Source organism: Phalacrocorax aristotelis, chromosome 20 (genome assembly GCF_949628215.1).
Source record: "Phalacrocorax aristotelis chromosome 20, bGulAri2.1, whole genome shotgun sequence".
Classification (NCBI taxonomy): domain Eukaryota; kingdom Metazoa; phylum Chordata; class Aves; order Suliformes; family Phalacrocoracidae; genus Phalacrocorax; species Phalacrocorax aristotelis.
This window is the reverse complement of record NC_134295.1, coordinates 6,447,156-6,461,351: the sequence shown is the minus strand read 5'-3', so window position 1 is coordinate 6,461,351 and position 14,196 is coordinate 6,447,156. Positions and strand designations below refer to the sequence as shown.

Below are 14,196 nucleotides of genomic sequence, written 5' to 3'. Positions count from 1 at the left end.
AATTCAAGTACAGCGTTTGCACTAGGTTTTAGTGACAATTATGGATAAAGAAAGATCCCTTTCTTTTTATGCTTTTTGCTCACTTTTCCCCCTCTTCTGGGGTGTTTTTGCTGGCCTTTTTATTTAGCGCTTTTAGCTGAATTTAATATTTCCAGAAGCTGAATGGGCTGTACCGGTTAGAGAAAGGAATTTGAGTTCTAATGTCATCTACTTAACTCCATGGGCGACCCGGGATAAGCCTGTAGTCCCACACCTTGTTCTAACCCAGGTAACAAAGTCTCCAGGGATTCCCAGGGAGTGTTTTGTAACTTGAGAGTAGTTATTTGGTTGCAGCGCTGTTCATTTCGAAAGAGATGTGAGGTAACGCAAGGACGGGTGAAACTGTTTATGTTGTTGCTTTTTGCCTCTTCCTTTAAATGTGGCGGTTGCTTGGGTTTGTGGAAACGCAGCGTGCTTCGTTTGGAGCCTACATCGGGGTTTGGGGATTCTCTAATCCCAAGGGTCCACGTGTGCCGGGGCTGTACACGGGAGGGAATTGTGCTCTCTCTCGATCTAGCTCAAAGGACAGACCTCCTTGGCCATAATATCTTGTGTTTCCTTCCTTCCTCTGCAAAACATGAAAATTCATTTGCTGTTTTCTCTCCCCCCCTGTTCCCTGCAGTGCACTGTCCGATGAATGAGGTTATGACAGACTCCACCGGTGTGATCCTCAGCCAGAGCTTCCTGGGAAGTTACCCTCACTTTCAGACCTGTTCTTGGGTGGTGAAGGTAGAGCCTGGGTATAACATCTCCCTCACCATCGAGTACTTCCTGAGCGAGAAGCAATACGATGAGTTTGAAATCTTTGACGGTAAGAGATTCACCAGTCTGACTCGCACAGCAGCTGAGGGGAAAGGAGAGAAACAGCAGGGTTCCGTTAGTTGTTCATCTCTGTTCCCAGGGCGCTCTGGGGAGAGCTTTCCACCACTACGCCTATAGCCTTCTGCTGGACTTAAGGCTCCTCCTAAGACTCATTGATTCTCTGGATAAGAAAACATCAATGATTTGATTTTTGGATAACTCTGAAATATTTTTCCAAGGGTCAGGAGTTTGCAAGCTCCTGGGAGAAGTTGTAGCGGAGGTTGCTGGGAAGGGACGAGCTGAGAAGGTGGGACTCGTCATCCCCGAAGCCCACGCAGACCAGATTTTCTAGGCCCGTGAGCTCTCGTGAACTGAGAGGGGATCTGTTAACATTCACAGCGATGCAGTTTTGTAACCAAACGCAGAATACAAGCGCTGTGCTGATGCTCCTGTGGTTTCCCATCGGGAGCTGAGCCAAAGGCAGGCTGCCCGGAGCAAACTCCTGGCCTCGCTGCGATCAACTGGGCTTTATTTGCCATTGGATTCTCAGGAGCCAGGCATCTGCGCTGGGACTCATGGCCACCAAAACCCCTGAGCGTGAGCTGCCGTTCCTGGACGCGTGGTGGAAGCTCCTGCGCTGCCATTCCACACTATGCCTGTTCCTTCTGCCGAAACACCCCGGCACGTAAGGCCCTCGAGTGACTGCTTGTGTGTCAGCCCTGACTTCTCATTCCCTCCTTCCCTGCAGGTCCCTCTGGCCAGAGCCCGCTGCTCCTGTCGCTGAGCGGGAACTACTCTGCCCCCCTGACCGTCACCAGCAGCGGGAACAAAGTCTATCTGCGCTGGTCCTCTGATCATGCCTACAACAGAAAAGGCTTCAAAATCCGCTACTCGGGTAAGCACACAGCAGAGACGAGATGCCTCTGCCAAGAACGTGGCCATCTCTTCAGCCAAGGAGCTCCGTGAAATTGCCGCAGACGGGCGCAGGCCATCTGTGTTGGCAGGAGCTGCCAAGGCCTGGGAAGGCGCCCAGAGCCGGGCTCATTCTGGGCTGGTGAGGCTGGGGAAGGTGGGTTTGCTTCTAGCAGAAATCGTGAAGCTTTGGCTGGTTTCTCACCCACTTCTAAGAATCGGAACCAGGGTATATAACCATAGACGACATGGCTCTGGATGAATTAAATCCGTCCCATGCAATTCACTGCTGTTACTAAACTATTGTGTCCTTGCAGTGAGGCCGTTTTGAGATGGTTGAAGATGAACGTGACAGAACACAAAAACCTGTGCTAGGGGCTGCTTGGTGCGTGAGGCACAACTTAATCGTGACTGCTGGTGTTACAGATGACGTTTGCACTGAAGTGTTTCAAACACATCGTGCTGCTGCTCAGGTGTTCTGCCACGGCTCTCGCAGGAGCAGGGCCGGCGAGTCTTGGTTGCTCATTCAGCACAAAACCGCTGCTGGATACTGAATGTTTGCTGAGAATTCCTTAAAATGAATTACTGTGTTTTGGAACTTAGCAAATCTTAATTAATGGAAGTTATAAAACTGGGTTGAGAACTTGCCAGCATGTCATAAATAAATAATGACTTTACTCAGTAAATGAATTAAGTAATATTTAATTATCAGGAATTAGTCTTTATTTCTAGAGCTGAGTGAAACTTGGCTAGTAGCCCTGCACTCTTTCCCCCTTTGACTTTATATTTATCCATCACGAGTTCTCTGTTTCTTGTGCAGCCCTAGGTTATGGCAAGCACGGTGTAATTCCTGAGAGCAGGAAGGGAATTTGTCTTCATGTTGCCCATCCAGTGACTGATTTTCTTCTGCCCTTCTCTCCAGCTCCTTACTGCAGCCTCCCACAGCCTCCAGCCCACGGGCTGATTCTCAGCCAGACGGGTCTGCACCCTGGCAGCACGGTCCGCTTCGGCTGTGACACAGGCTACCGTCTCGTTGGCCACAGCACCACCACCTGCTCCCAGCACCCTCAGGGCTACTTCCACTGGAACGAAGCGATCCCCCTGTGCCAAGGTGAGAGCAGGCAAATGTATCGTTACAAGGATCTGGGAGTCCTAGGAAGGGCTGAGGGTAAAATAAAAACCTGTTGTAATTCCCGCAGTTCCCTGTTGAGAACCAGCTTGGAGCGGCAGGCAGGCAGTGCGGGGTGCCCCTCTTGTATCCAGGTCCTGGGGAATAGAGGAGCAAGGAGGGGAGGGAGTAACTCTTCGGGGTGGGGGAGGAAAAAGGCATCTGTGTAAAGGCTACCACTGTAGAAGTGTTCGAACTCTCAGTAGAGACAGGGCCGTGCCTCAGTTAAGGACGGGAGAAGCCATTTCTTGGCAGAATCTGGAAGGCCTGGCAGGAGCATGGGCCCTGCTGGGTTCTGGTGACTGGAATTTCCTTTGGTATTTCTGGAAGCGCCCTCTTAGGTCTGTGTGTGTCAACAGGGGATGAGAGATTTCTCCGGATTCAGATGGTGCCCGGTTTGTGTTGGCTTCATGTAAGATTTAGACATGTAGTTGTTCTTTCCACATTTCCTCCTAATTAACCGTAATCTTTATGACGTGTCATACTTAGCACAGGGCTCCTTCCCGGCGCGGGAGTGGAGGGGAGGACGGGGCAGTGTGCCCCAGGGGGCTGTGCTTCTGCGCTATTTTCTCTCTCTCCCTATGTTCATTTCCTGATTGCACCTTTTTCTCAGTACGCCAATCATCCCTGTTCCTTTGTGTTGATAAAATGCCCATCTTTATTCTGATGAAGCTTTTCAGTGTCTTTGAACATTCATCCGTGCTCCAAGGGGACCGAGCACTGGGGATTAATATTGCATTGACTTCCCTGGAAACTAGCCAGAGCACAGAGACAGCATAGGCAAAATCTCATTGCGGTGCCTGTGTTATTGTCCAGTCCAAGCCGTAAGGAAAAGCAGGAATATTTATTGTGGGAGGTACCAAAGAGCCATGAGAAAAACCTTTCTGTGCTCCTGAATCACTTCGTCTCTTTGGAAGTTGCACAGGGGTGCAAGCGGTCCCGCCTCTGAAGCCGGGTTTTGTGCTGTGGGTGCTTCTGCCCATTTGGAGCCCTCTCAAGGCTGTATTTATTTAAAGGTGAGGGAAAAGCAGTAAACCAAGACCCTGCCACCCAGTTGCGTTGGCAAAGGGGAGCTGGGGAGCTGGGCAGAAGCTCAGGTAGCGATTTAGCCTCCGCGATAACGTGGACGGGGGCAAACGCCGAGTGCTGGAATGAGCAGACGAACCGCGCAGCAAGACCGGCAGGCGCGAGGGGCTGTCATGGCAACTGTGCCTCCCGAACCCTTAGCCCAGCGTAAGGAATTCCTCTGATGTGCTGCGTCTTTTTTAAGGAAAATCATGTCATCAAGAATAGGCACAAATGCTGCGAAGTCTTTGCTGCCCTGGTGTGCTGGAAACGCCACCTGAGCCTCATGTTCAGCTCCAAAATCTATATTTAACTTCCAAGAGGTGTAATGGTGCGTGGGGAATGGATTTTAAACATGGAGGCAGGGAGGAGATAGAGGATGTGTGGGGAGGCTGGGAGAGGACGAGGTGATACCTTGGACGAGGTGTCACCTGACAGAGATGATTCAGAGCAGAAATGAGTCCCTGAGCACCAGCGCCCAGGCTACCAGCGAGGGAGTCAGAGCCAGATCATCCGTGGCTTGTCACTACCTGGCCTGGAAATGCGGGGGGGCTCCTGCGGTGTTGCTGAGCTCCCCAGGTCTGCACCATGGGATGGAGGGGTGCGAGAAGAGGGTCTCCCTTTAGGAGCTGCCCGAGACGCACTGAACCCACCCTGCGCCGTTCTGGTTCAGCTGAACGCGTGGCATGTCAGGAGCTCCGTGGGCACAACCCGTGGTGCCACTGCATGGCAGTTGCCGACAGAGAAATAATTTGGGGGCCAATTCATACTATTTTAGGCAGGCTCCTGCTCTGATTTCCCCTTTGGGGAGGGCAGGTTGTCCGCTGACCACACCGAGAGCAGTGCAGTCAGGATCTTGGTGCTGGATATCCCTCTGGAGGAGCCCGTCCCTCTCGCAGGGGACTTGCTGGTCGCGATAGATCCAGAGGTTGAAAATAGCCCTTTTGGGAAAGTCACCTCCTCTCTCTGTTTCCCCGTACTTACATCAGGAATCTGAACAGTGGCCCATGGTTATCAAGCGACTGAAGGTGGATGCAGGAGGTGAGCGGCAGCGAGCCGGAGCTGTAGGAGAATTCATGGCGGAGCAGCTCCCCCCCCCGGCCTTGAGCAGCTGATGGCCAGGGCTGGCTCCGCTCTTCTTGCCTGCTTCAGCTACATAAAATCCAACATCCTATTTTTTTATTTATTTTTTTTTCCCCACATTGCTCTCAAAGCCAACTGGCAACCTTTTGTTTTGGGCTGTACTCAATTTCTCATCCTTTCTGGTGGCCAGGACTGCATGGCAGAGATTTGGGAACTTGATCCATAACACTGCATAAATTGCTCACACAATCAGCTGTGTCAGGAGGAGGGGAACTGGGGTGCCCGTAAACACATGGTCTAGTTAACAAATGACATTTCCCATAGCTCTTTTCTGCCAGCGCATAATCCTCTTCCCCTTCCCCATCCCCTCTGAATAATCTTTACTACGTGCTCTGTCCTAGCTGACATTTATGGAGGCAGCAGAGAATATTCTGCAGGGAACAATCTTCCGTTGGCACAATGGGGGAGAACACAAGATGATCTAATATGCCTTTTCTGTCTCTGCTGCCTATTTTTAAGCTGCTTTGTTTTTGGAATCCCAGCTGCAGATTTGCTTTCATAGCCTCTGTCCCTTTTCCTAGCACATCGTCTTCCGCAGACAGAGTTTTTGTACCTCTGACCCTCCCTAAGTGCTCCTTCTGCTTTTTCCCTGGACCACGCTCTCCGTGGGTCTCTCCAAGCTAAGTGCTGGTTTGTTTTCCCCTGGAACAACTACTCTCTGGTTCTGGTGGATTGCAGTGCCCACAGTTTGAGCCTCAGAAATGCTCTTTCGAGCGGATGGCAAGTTTATTGCCACCCCAAAAATCAAGCTTCTCTGCTTTGTGCAGGGCTCCATAAATACAAACTTAGCACATGCTACTCAAGGATGCTGGGTTTGCAGGGAAGGAAGGATCCTGCCACGGATCCAGGGCAGCAGAGGTCGCGGCCCAATTGGTTCTCCCTGTCCGATCCTCTTCATGTTGTAGCCTGAACCACCTGCAGGTGAAGAGGGTTGCAGGTTTTTATTATTTCTGGTGGCTTAATGACATTTTTAGTTGACTGTGTCTGGCCCAGAAGTGCTGTATTATTGCGAACTTGTCTGTCAGGGCAGGGTTTATGCAATGGAAAGACTCTAAAGGATCAAAGAGGCCACTTGGGAGGCAGAGGGAGCTTGCTGGGAGGCAGGACTAGGCAGCAGTAAGTCATCCTTCTTTTGTGCAGAGAAATGAAGGCAAGTGGCAGCTGAACCTGGCTGGCCTGGAGCGCAGCTGGCCCTGGTCTCTCCGCTCCGCTGTCCCTCCCCTCAGTCTCTGCGCCTCAGTTTCCTGGTGGCAAATAGACGTGATGAGTTTTGGCGAAGCGTCAGGCTGCGGAAGAGAATTGAACAGAGAAAGGAGGCGGCTTTGCTGGGAGCAGTGGCATGGGAAGGGGGTCGGCTTTCTCACCAGTCTCTTTGCTTGGATACAGCATCGGAAAGTAACACTAAGGGAGCTGCCGGGTAGAAGTGGAAGGGTAGGACTTTCCAGGTCCCCTCTTCTTTTTGCCTCAGAACGAAATTGGTATTCAGCGTGGCTGCCTGTCTAGACACCCAGCCTTGTAGAGAGATTCGCCAAGCTCCTTAGCTCGATGAAGTGACATACGTGTGATTATCATTTCAACCAGGGATATGCCTGATCGTGCTAATACCAGCCCGCTGAATTACTCACACCCATTAGCAACACCGGCATCTGCAAGGTGCTGTGTAATTGTGCTCCAGGCTGGGGCTCTGGCCGACTCATGTAGCAGCAGTGGGATAAAAGGGTCTCAGACCCTGACTGCTAGAAAGCTCCAGTGGTGGTGCTGATGCTGTACACAATAAGTTTGGTCTCTCCTTTCTGCGGTCAGTGGCGTCCATGTCACCAGAAGGTAATTTTTCTAAAGTTGCTGATTTTCGAGCCCTCATTTGAGAGCAGAGGGAATACAGGAAGGGGAGCGCGTGTTGAAGTACCAGCATGTGGCTCAGGAGACACAGGCTCAGCCTCCAGTTCGTACATTAGCTGAGTGGGAGCAGCTCGGGCTACTCCAGGAAGGAATGGATTTCCTTTAGAGCATTTTAAAAACGCAGACAATTGTTTGGTCTGGGTGTTGGCCTCCAGATCAGTGCTTGCTGGCAGGCTCTGCTCGTCTCGGCGCCCGCGGAGGCTGGTGGCAGCCCCGCTGGCTGGTGGTCTCGCAGCGGCAGCCCACGCCTGTCCTGACGGGCGGGCTGTGCGTCTCCAGCCCGAGCAAGATGGGCTTCCCCCAGCACCGAGACTCAGAGAGGGGTGGGAACCAGCGTGGTGTTTTTGGAGGCAGGTCTGGATTTGGTTTCCCAGCTCTTCTGAATGCTGATAGAGGGGAAAAAAAACCAGGTTTGAGTGACAGCCTCCCAGCGCTGGTTTTCCCGGTGGTAGGGAAAAGGGTAACAGGGCTTGTCACGTCTTGCGGAACTCTTGCAAAATAAATGAACGTGATTCTGGTCTGCGGGTATTTGGCTGTTGCTCATCTTTCTGTGACCTGCCTGTCCCTTTGCTGCCCTGTTTGGCTGCTCTTCTGGCTGCAGAACGTCAGCAGAAGTGGTGCAGAGCATCTTCTCCGAAGTGCTGCCATCTTGAGCAGCCATTTGACATTGTGCCTGTTTATCAGTTTTTTCCCCCCTGATTTTCCCCCCTTACCTTCTCATCTGTAATGCTAAATTTAGCCTTCCTTCTGCCACAACGTGGTTATACAAATTGCTGCTTTATGTAATCCAGCAGTGCTATTGGAAAGGGGTTTCAGGTTGTTGCTGCTGTGGGGTGTAAATACAAAACGTTATTGCTATCTAATCCTTTATCTCAGTGTGAAAACTTTCGAAGAGTGTGTTGATGCATTTTGTGTTGCAGATAATGTAGAAAGTATGAGCCATAGTCTCTTCCAGCAGAAATTAGTATTCAGCGTTGGCTTTGCAGTTACCACACTGATAGACACGAGCTGAAAATCTGATCCTCTCTGAAAGTGGGCATTTGTTGCAGCTTCTGGGGTTGAACAGGGGCTGGAGCTTTTGTAAATAGGAGAGCTTGGGATCCTGGCTTTCAGCTCACTTACCGCAAATCCATGATAAAATTGGATGCCGACTGATTTCTCGGCCGTGTTTTCTTCCCCTCCTCCTTCCCAGCGCTCTCCTGTGGAGTTCCCAGAGCCCCAAGGAACGGAGTTGTCTTTGGCAAGGAGTACACAGTGGGTACGAAAGCCGTGTACCATTGCAACCAGGGCTTCGAGCTGCAGCCCGGGGAGGAGCCCAGCGCCGAGTGCCTGCAGGCCGGGCAGTGGAGTAACGGCAACCAGCCCCCGCAGTGCGTGGGTGAGTGTTTGCAGCGGTGCAATCCCACAGGGAGTTTTGGAAGTCCCTTCAGTAATGCCTTCCTGCTCTAGCACGGACAGCTTTGCCTCACAGGTGCAGTATTTAGGACAGCAGGTTTCTAGTCCTCTGTAACGTGGGTCTGGCATACCCTCTCATGGTGTCTGGGTTTCCCCACCCGTAAAACAGAGATGCTAATACTGTCCCCCTTCTTGAAAAGCCAGCACACTTGCTGAAACGCCCTGAAGCGCCCTGGAGTTAAACACCTATTAACCTCTTTCTGTCTCATTTCTTTTCCCTGACTCACCACACCTGGTTTTTAGCTGTCACCTGTCCCGATATCAACAGCATTGCGGTTGAGCATGGTCGGTGGCGGCTGACCTACGAGATCCAGTACCACTACAACGCCCAGCTAATGCTCATCTGCGACCCTGGGTACTACTACACCGGCCAGCGAGTCATCAAGTGCCAAGCCAACGGGAGGTGGAGCATAGGCGAACCGATGCCGACCTGTAAAAGTAAGAGCAGTGAGGCTCAGGAGCCGCGCCGTGGCAGGCCGCCTTCGCAGGGTGTCTCGCAGGGGACGGGGTTTCTGTTTTCCATTCGGTGGCTGTGCAAGCGCTGCCGTCGGCGTGCAAACGCACCCCAGCCCTGGCCGCTCTTGGCAGCGTCTGGGAGCGCGGCCGCGCCCTGCTCTGGTAGAAGAGAGTTTGGATGCAGGGAGAGGTCATCTGTTGATCTGATTCTTGGTTTAACCTAAACAGTTCTGCAGGAACTCGAGCACGTTAGCTCGTCTGTTGCTGTCAGGTCCCAGCAGGTTCGCTGCCACTGGTGCCAGATGCTCTGAAGTTTGCTTTTAGGAAAGAAAATCAAAAATTCTCACTTAAAACCTAACCTCTCCCATTTTTATGCAAAAGCCAAGTTTACGAGGGTAACAGCGTCACCTATTAATCAAAACCACTCTTGGCAAGCAGGCAGCTCGCTCAGTCATTCTGACATGACTGCTGTGCTTCGCATCTTCTCTTCTGTGGAAGGTGGAGGGCTTTTCCTCTCTTAAGTGCGGACAGAGACAGAAATTTTTCTCCTTCAGAATGGCGTCTTTCCCTTCCTCCCGCCTCCCTTTGTTTCTAGAGATGCAACTGCCGACTTCGGTGGCAGATGTAGTCTTGCCCCTGCTAGCTCTCCAGCCAGATCCGGGAGTGTTTTATTTCTTCAGTGTTATTGCCACCTAAATTCAAACGACACGATCTTGGCAATGCACTAAGGTCAGAAGCACCCAGCATGAGTCTCTTGATTTCTTGCTGAGTGCAAAAGCTCCAGAGGGTTTGCAGACCTTTAAGGTAGATAAAATAAAGAGCTGAAGTTTGTGGCTGGGAGCTGCATTTGCAAGCGCTCCTGGCCAGGCTCAGCCACACCCTGCAAACCGGGCTTTCGGCCCTCTGTGGGTCTGATCTTTAGACATCAGCTCTGTCCTGGAAGTCACTGCGTGAGGAGAAGCTGGGTGTCACTTTCTAATTGGAGATCTTGTGCCATTTTGTGGTTTTGCTGGAAGTCAGGCTTCCTGGGTGTATCTAGCAATGGGTTCGTAATAGAAATATTCCAGTGTTGAAAACTTCCTGTGTGAAAAACTCCCTAGCCAGTCTTATCTTTAGTACTTCCCTTGCGTCCTGAAGAATAAATATTAATTGCACTTATATTTGTCACCTCATGTAACATGACTGTGATGCACTGTTATTATCCATGTAACTATTTAATAATCTCTCCTACTCCTTCCTGACTTCAATAATAACTCGCGGAGGTAAGCGTCGCTAAGTGCTTTTCTTTAAAGAGCGCATCTCCCTGCCTCTTCTGTACTTCTGCCTCTTACGGTACTTCGGGATCTCTTGCAGTTATCTCCTGCGGAGACCTGCCGACTCCGCCCAACGGGAACAAGATCGGCACGCTGACCAGCTACGGGGCCACGGCCATCTTCTCCTGCAACACCGGCTACACCCTGGTCGGGTCCCGCGTGCGGGAGTGCATGGCCAACGGACTCTGGAGTGGAGCAGAAGTGAGATGTCTGGGTAGGTGTGGAGTTCCCGTGATGCGGTGGGGAAAGAGTCCTGACTGCATGTGAGGAGGGAATAGGAATTTTAGGCACCAATTCAGCAAAGAACCCAAGCGAGGACTCGGTGCTGCTGAAGCCGTAGGGTTTTAAGTAGATATAAAAAAGAAACAGACTTTGATTCCGTATTGCTCAACAGATGTGAGGTGTTTTGAGACTGGAGAGGAGAGCTTTAAAAACGATGTGTTGTTTTTACCGCTGCTCTGGGTTTATTTATGACTGCGGAGACTCAAATTCAGACCCACCCTGAGAGCCGGGCGGGGGTGCGATGCCTGCAGGGGGGGCCCCGCACCGGCTCTCGGTGATTGCCTGTCTCCCCCCTGCAGCGGGGCACTGCGGTGTTCCCAGTCCCATCGTCAACGGGCAGATCAATGGGGAGAACTACAACTACCGCGGCAGCGTGGTTTATCAGTGCAACCCCGGCTTCCGCCTCATCGGGATGTCGGTGCGGATCTGCCAGCAGGATCACCGCTGGTCTGGGAAGACGCCTGTCTGTGTGCGTAAGTATGTTGTCGGATTTCTCTAGCCCTGGTGACAGTCACAGGACAAGAGCACGCGTAAAGACCGTTGTTCAGAGTTCACGCGGCCGGGCTGCGTCCCTTGCTTTGCACGCACACGGCGAGTGCGCTGCGCACGCACCCCCGGGGCGCGGGGAGGAGAGCGCTGAGGTGCGGCGCGAGTGGCCTCGCTGCAACCGCGGCCGCTCTGATTCTTCCCTCTGCTTTGTAAATTCCACCTTCCTTTGGTGGTTTTCGTACGCTGAATTTCTAATGGGGGAGCCCAGCTGAAGGTTTCTGGGGAGACCACCCTTTGTCGGGGTGTGGGGAGGCCAAAGGCAGGCGCAGCCCAGCCAAGGGCACCACAGTTGTCACTGTCTTTGAGACCCGTGCTCTGTGCTGGACGAAAGTCAGTCTCTCTAGTCCTTTGATCCACGTTCACAAGTCACCTTCTACAACCTGCTCATTTATCTTTCCAGTAAATAAGCTAATTAAGTAAGTCTCTAGAGCTCTGAGGTCTTAATAAGTTTAAGCATCTTCTTATCAATGGACAGTGCAATCCATGTATTTCATATCATGATTCTCCAGTTGTTTGCTTCCTATTTCTCCTGTATGGTTTAGAGCTTTATGTGCTGAGGCACGATAATAACAGCAAGGTAGGAAGTAAGGAATGACCTATAAATCAGTGAAGATGCGGATTCCAGCCTGAAAATAAGAAACAGACTCCAGTTGTCAAGGTTAGCAGAGACTCCAAGATTTGGAGGATGTCTAGGATTCTCCCTGAGCTTTTTAGGAAAAGAATTACTGGAAGGAATGTCTGTGGGTCTGTAGGTAGGTTTGAATTGCTCTCGTGTCTGAGGCTGCTCTGTTGAAAAAGTTTGAATTCGCTTTTACCTGCCAAGCATATACATACTGACCTTGGACCAGGAAATCATATTTAGGTGCACAGATACCACACAGAGGTCCTCCTGCCGCCAGGCAGATCTATGGAAATGCAGGATTTTCTAAACATCCATAAAAACAGCTCATCTGGTTTCTCTCAGGAGGGACCAAACCCGTTAGAACAAAGCAGATGAACATTGCTCATCTGTATCTGTCTTCTGACTCCTGAAGCGGAACAGGGCTGGCTCCTGTGCAGTGCCTTTGCTTGCCTCTGCTTTTCGCCAGCTCCTGACTCTGGCACCTGAGAGCCCACCAAGCTTTTGTGCAGAGATCTGTAAAGGTGTCTCATGGGCAGAAGCTGGCCTTGAAGTTATTATGCTACGTTAGGCCTTATGGATAACGTAAATTTAATGTCATTAAAGCAGAGCGCTGTTGGGCTCCGAAATGAGATGCCTTGAGGCTTTATTGCTTCTGAAGAAGCTTGTGGCATGGTGTGTGTTAGCACATAATAATTTCCTATTGTTCTGATATTTTCTCTTTAAACCTGCTACAGTTGCTTCCTCTGTGTGAACAGGTCTTTCTGATCCACGCCAACTGCAGGGAGCCCTTTTTTTTTTTTTTCTGGGACAGAATCCATCACCTGTTTCAAAACATGTATAATCATATTCAGAAGTACCTCGGAGGATCTGACATCTGCCTCCTGCAGCACCAAAAGGCTATCTTGCTTCATATTTTTTAGACCCGTACCTGCCACCAGCTTGCATACGGAATAAATTCCCATCCCTGTGGTACAGTCCAGCCCTGGCAGTCAAACAAGTTATGGATCTTTTGTGGGAATTTCATCTTCTGGTCTAGCTTCTGGCTTTGGCAGCTGTACAGCTGAACGGCTGGACTTTCTCTGACGGACCATTACCCTGTTTCAGCCTGACAGTGATCAATATTGCTTTGTCCTCAGCTGTCGGAAGATGTCGCATTCCTTAATGTGTGTGGCATACCCTGACGTTTCTTTTGCGCAGCGGGGCTCGCTGCTGTGCTCGAAGCAAAGGTCTGCAGGCTGCGCTCGCGGCAGGGGCTGTACCCTCCCTGTATCGCCCGCCTCTGCCGAGGTGCCAGCGGAGTGGCCCGGGCAAAAGCACTTTGAATTTCGGTGTCGCGTGTGCTTCCTGCTGCTCCAGCCTTTGCCTCCGCGCTTTCCCTGGGCCTTGCTGGAGCGGCTCGGGCCGGGACCCTTTAGCCCTTTACCTCGTCGCTGGCCCAGGCTAACGTCAGACACAGCAACAAGGACTACGCAAAAATCCTCGTTTCAGGGCTTTAGAAATAAAGCTTTTCCCCCAATGGTTTTCAGACTTAAAGCAGGAAGATTTAAGCTTTCTAGGCCATATGCTAGAAACCTGATTTTTCTGTCATTTTTCCTCTCTTTTAACTATCCCTCCAGGTGAAACTTTATACCGCAGCGAGCGTACATCTGACACCAGGGAGAGGGAGGAAAATATCAGGCTTCATGACCGTGTGTACGATACCCAGGGTAATGTAAGGCAATAGATTAATAGCAGTAGCTGGGATTTTGGAAGAGGAGCTCTAGGGATTTACAGTATAAGTCAGTAGGATGCTGGCACTTGGCTGCTTAGAGAGTGGTTCAGAGAATTTCTTATGCCAGTAAAATGAACAAAGGTACCACGGTCTCAATGTGATTCAGTATTTCAGCAGAGCTAGCCACAAATCTTTGAAGCTGGTGTGGGTTTCAGGGTTGACGCAGGGGGGTTTTTATGCCCTCCTTGCTTGGGAACTTTTTGCAATGGATAATCCACTTTCTACCAGGCAAAAAAAGCAACCTCTCTGATTTCTGATTGTAGCTATCACGTGCGGCCACCCCGGCAACCCTGCCAACGGCTTGACCCAAGGGAGTCAGTTCAACCTGAACGATGTGGCCAAGTTCGTGTGCAGCACTGGGTACCGCCTGGAAGGAGCGCTGCAGTCCCAGTGCCTGGCCAACGGACAGTGGAGCAGCACCCTGCCCGCCTGCCGCGGTGAGTCGTCTGCCTCCCCCCGGTCCCGGCAAAGGGGACTGGTCTGAGCCTTCCTTGCTGGTTTCTCTGGGTTCCTAAAATCCAGCTTGACGCTGTCATGAATTCATGTAAACCAGATCTTGCGTGTCCTCAAGTTTGAGCTCAGAGGGCTGTGTTAGTCTTGGGCATTAAACCTGATTTTGCCTTGGGCTTCACTCGAAGCTGTTCGCAGAGCCTGCCCAGCCCTGCATCCTCCAAGACATTGAAGTGTGTGTGGTGAGTGGGGAGGGCATGAGAAAATGTCA

The 14,196-nt window shown here is 51.3% G+C and overlaps 1 protein-coding gene across 2 annotated transcripts in view; it reads left to right on the top strand.

The window, feature by feature from the left end:
- The window catches only part of CSMD2 (CUB and Sushi multiple domains 2), a 351,736-nt gene that overhangs the window by 305,153 nt on the left and 32,387 nt on the right, over nt 1-14,196 (top strand). For both annotated transcript variants that reach the window (XM_075115031.1, XM_075115030.1), the window contains 8 exons: nt 662-850; nt 1,589-1,735; nt 2,675-2,863; nt 8,220-8,405; nt 8,726-8,920; nt 10,292-10,465; nt 10,833-11,006; nt 13,739-13,912. In XM_075115031.1, the coding sequence (XP_074971132.1) occupies nt 662-850; nt 1,589-1,735; nt 2,675-2,863; nt 8,220-8,405; nt 8,726-8,920; nt 10,292-10,465; nt 10,833-11,006; nt 13,739-13,912 (1,428 nt within the window). The remainder of the gene's footprint in view (nt 1-661; nt 851-1,588; nt 1,736-2,674; nt 2,864-8,219; nt 8,406-8,725; nt 8,921-10,291; nt 10,466-10,832; nt 11,007-13,738; nt 13,913-14,196) is intronic.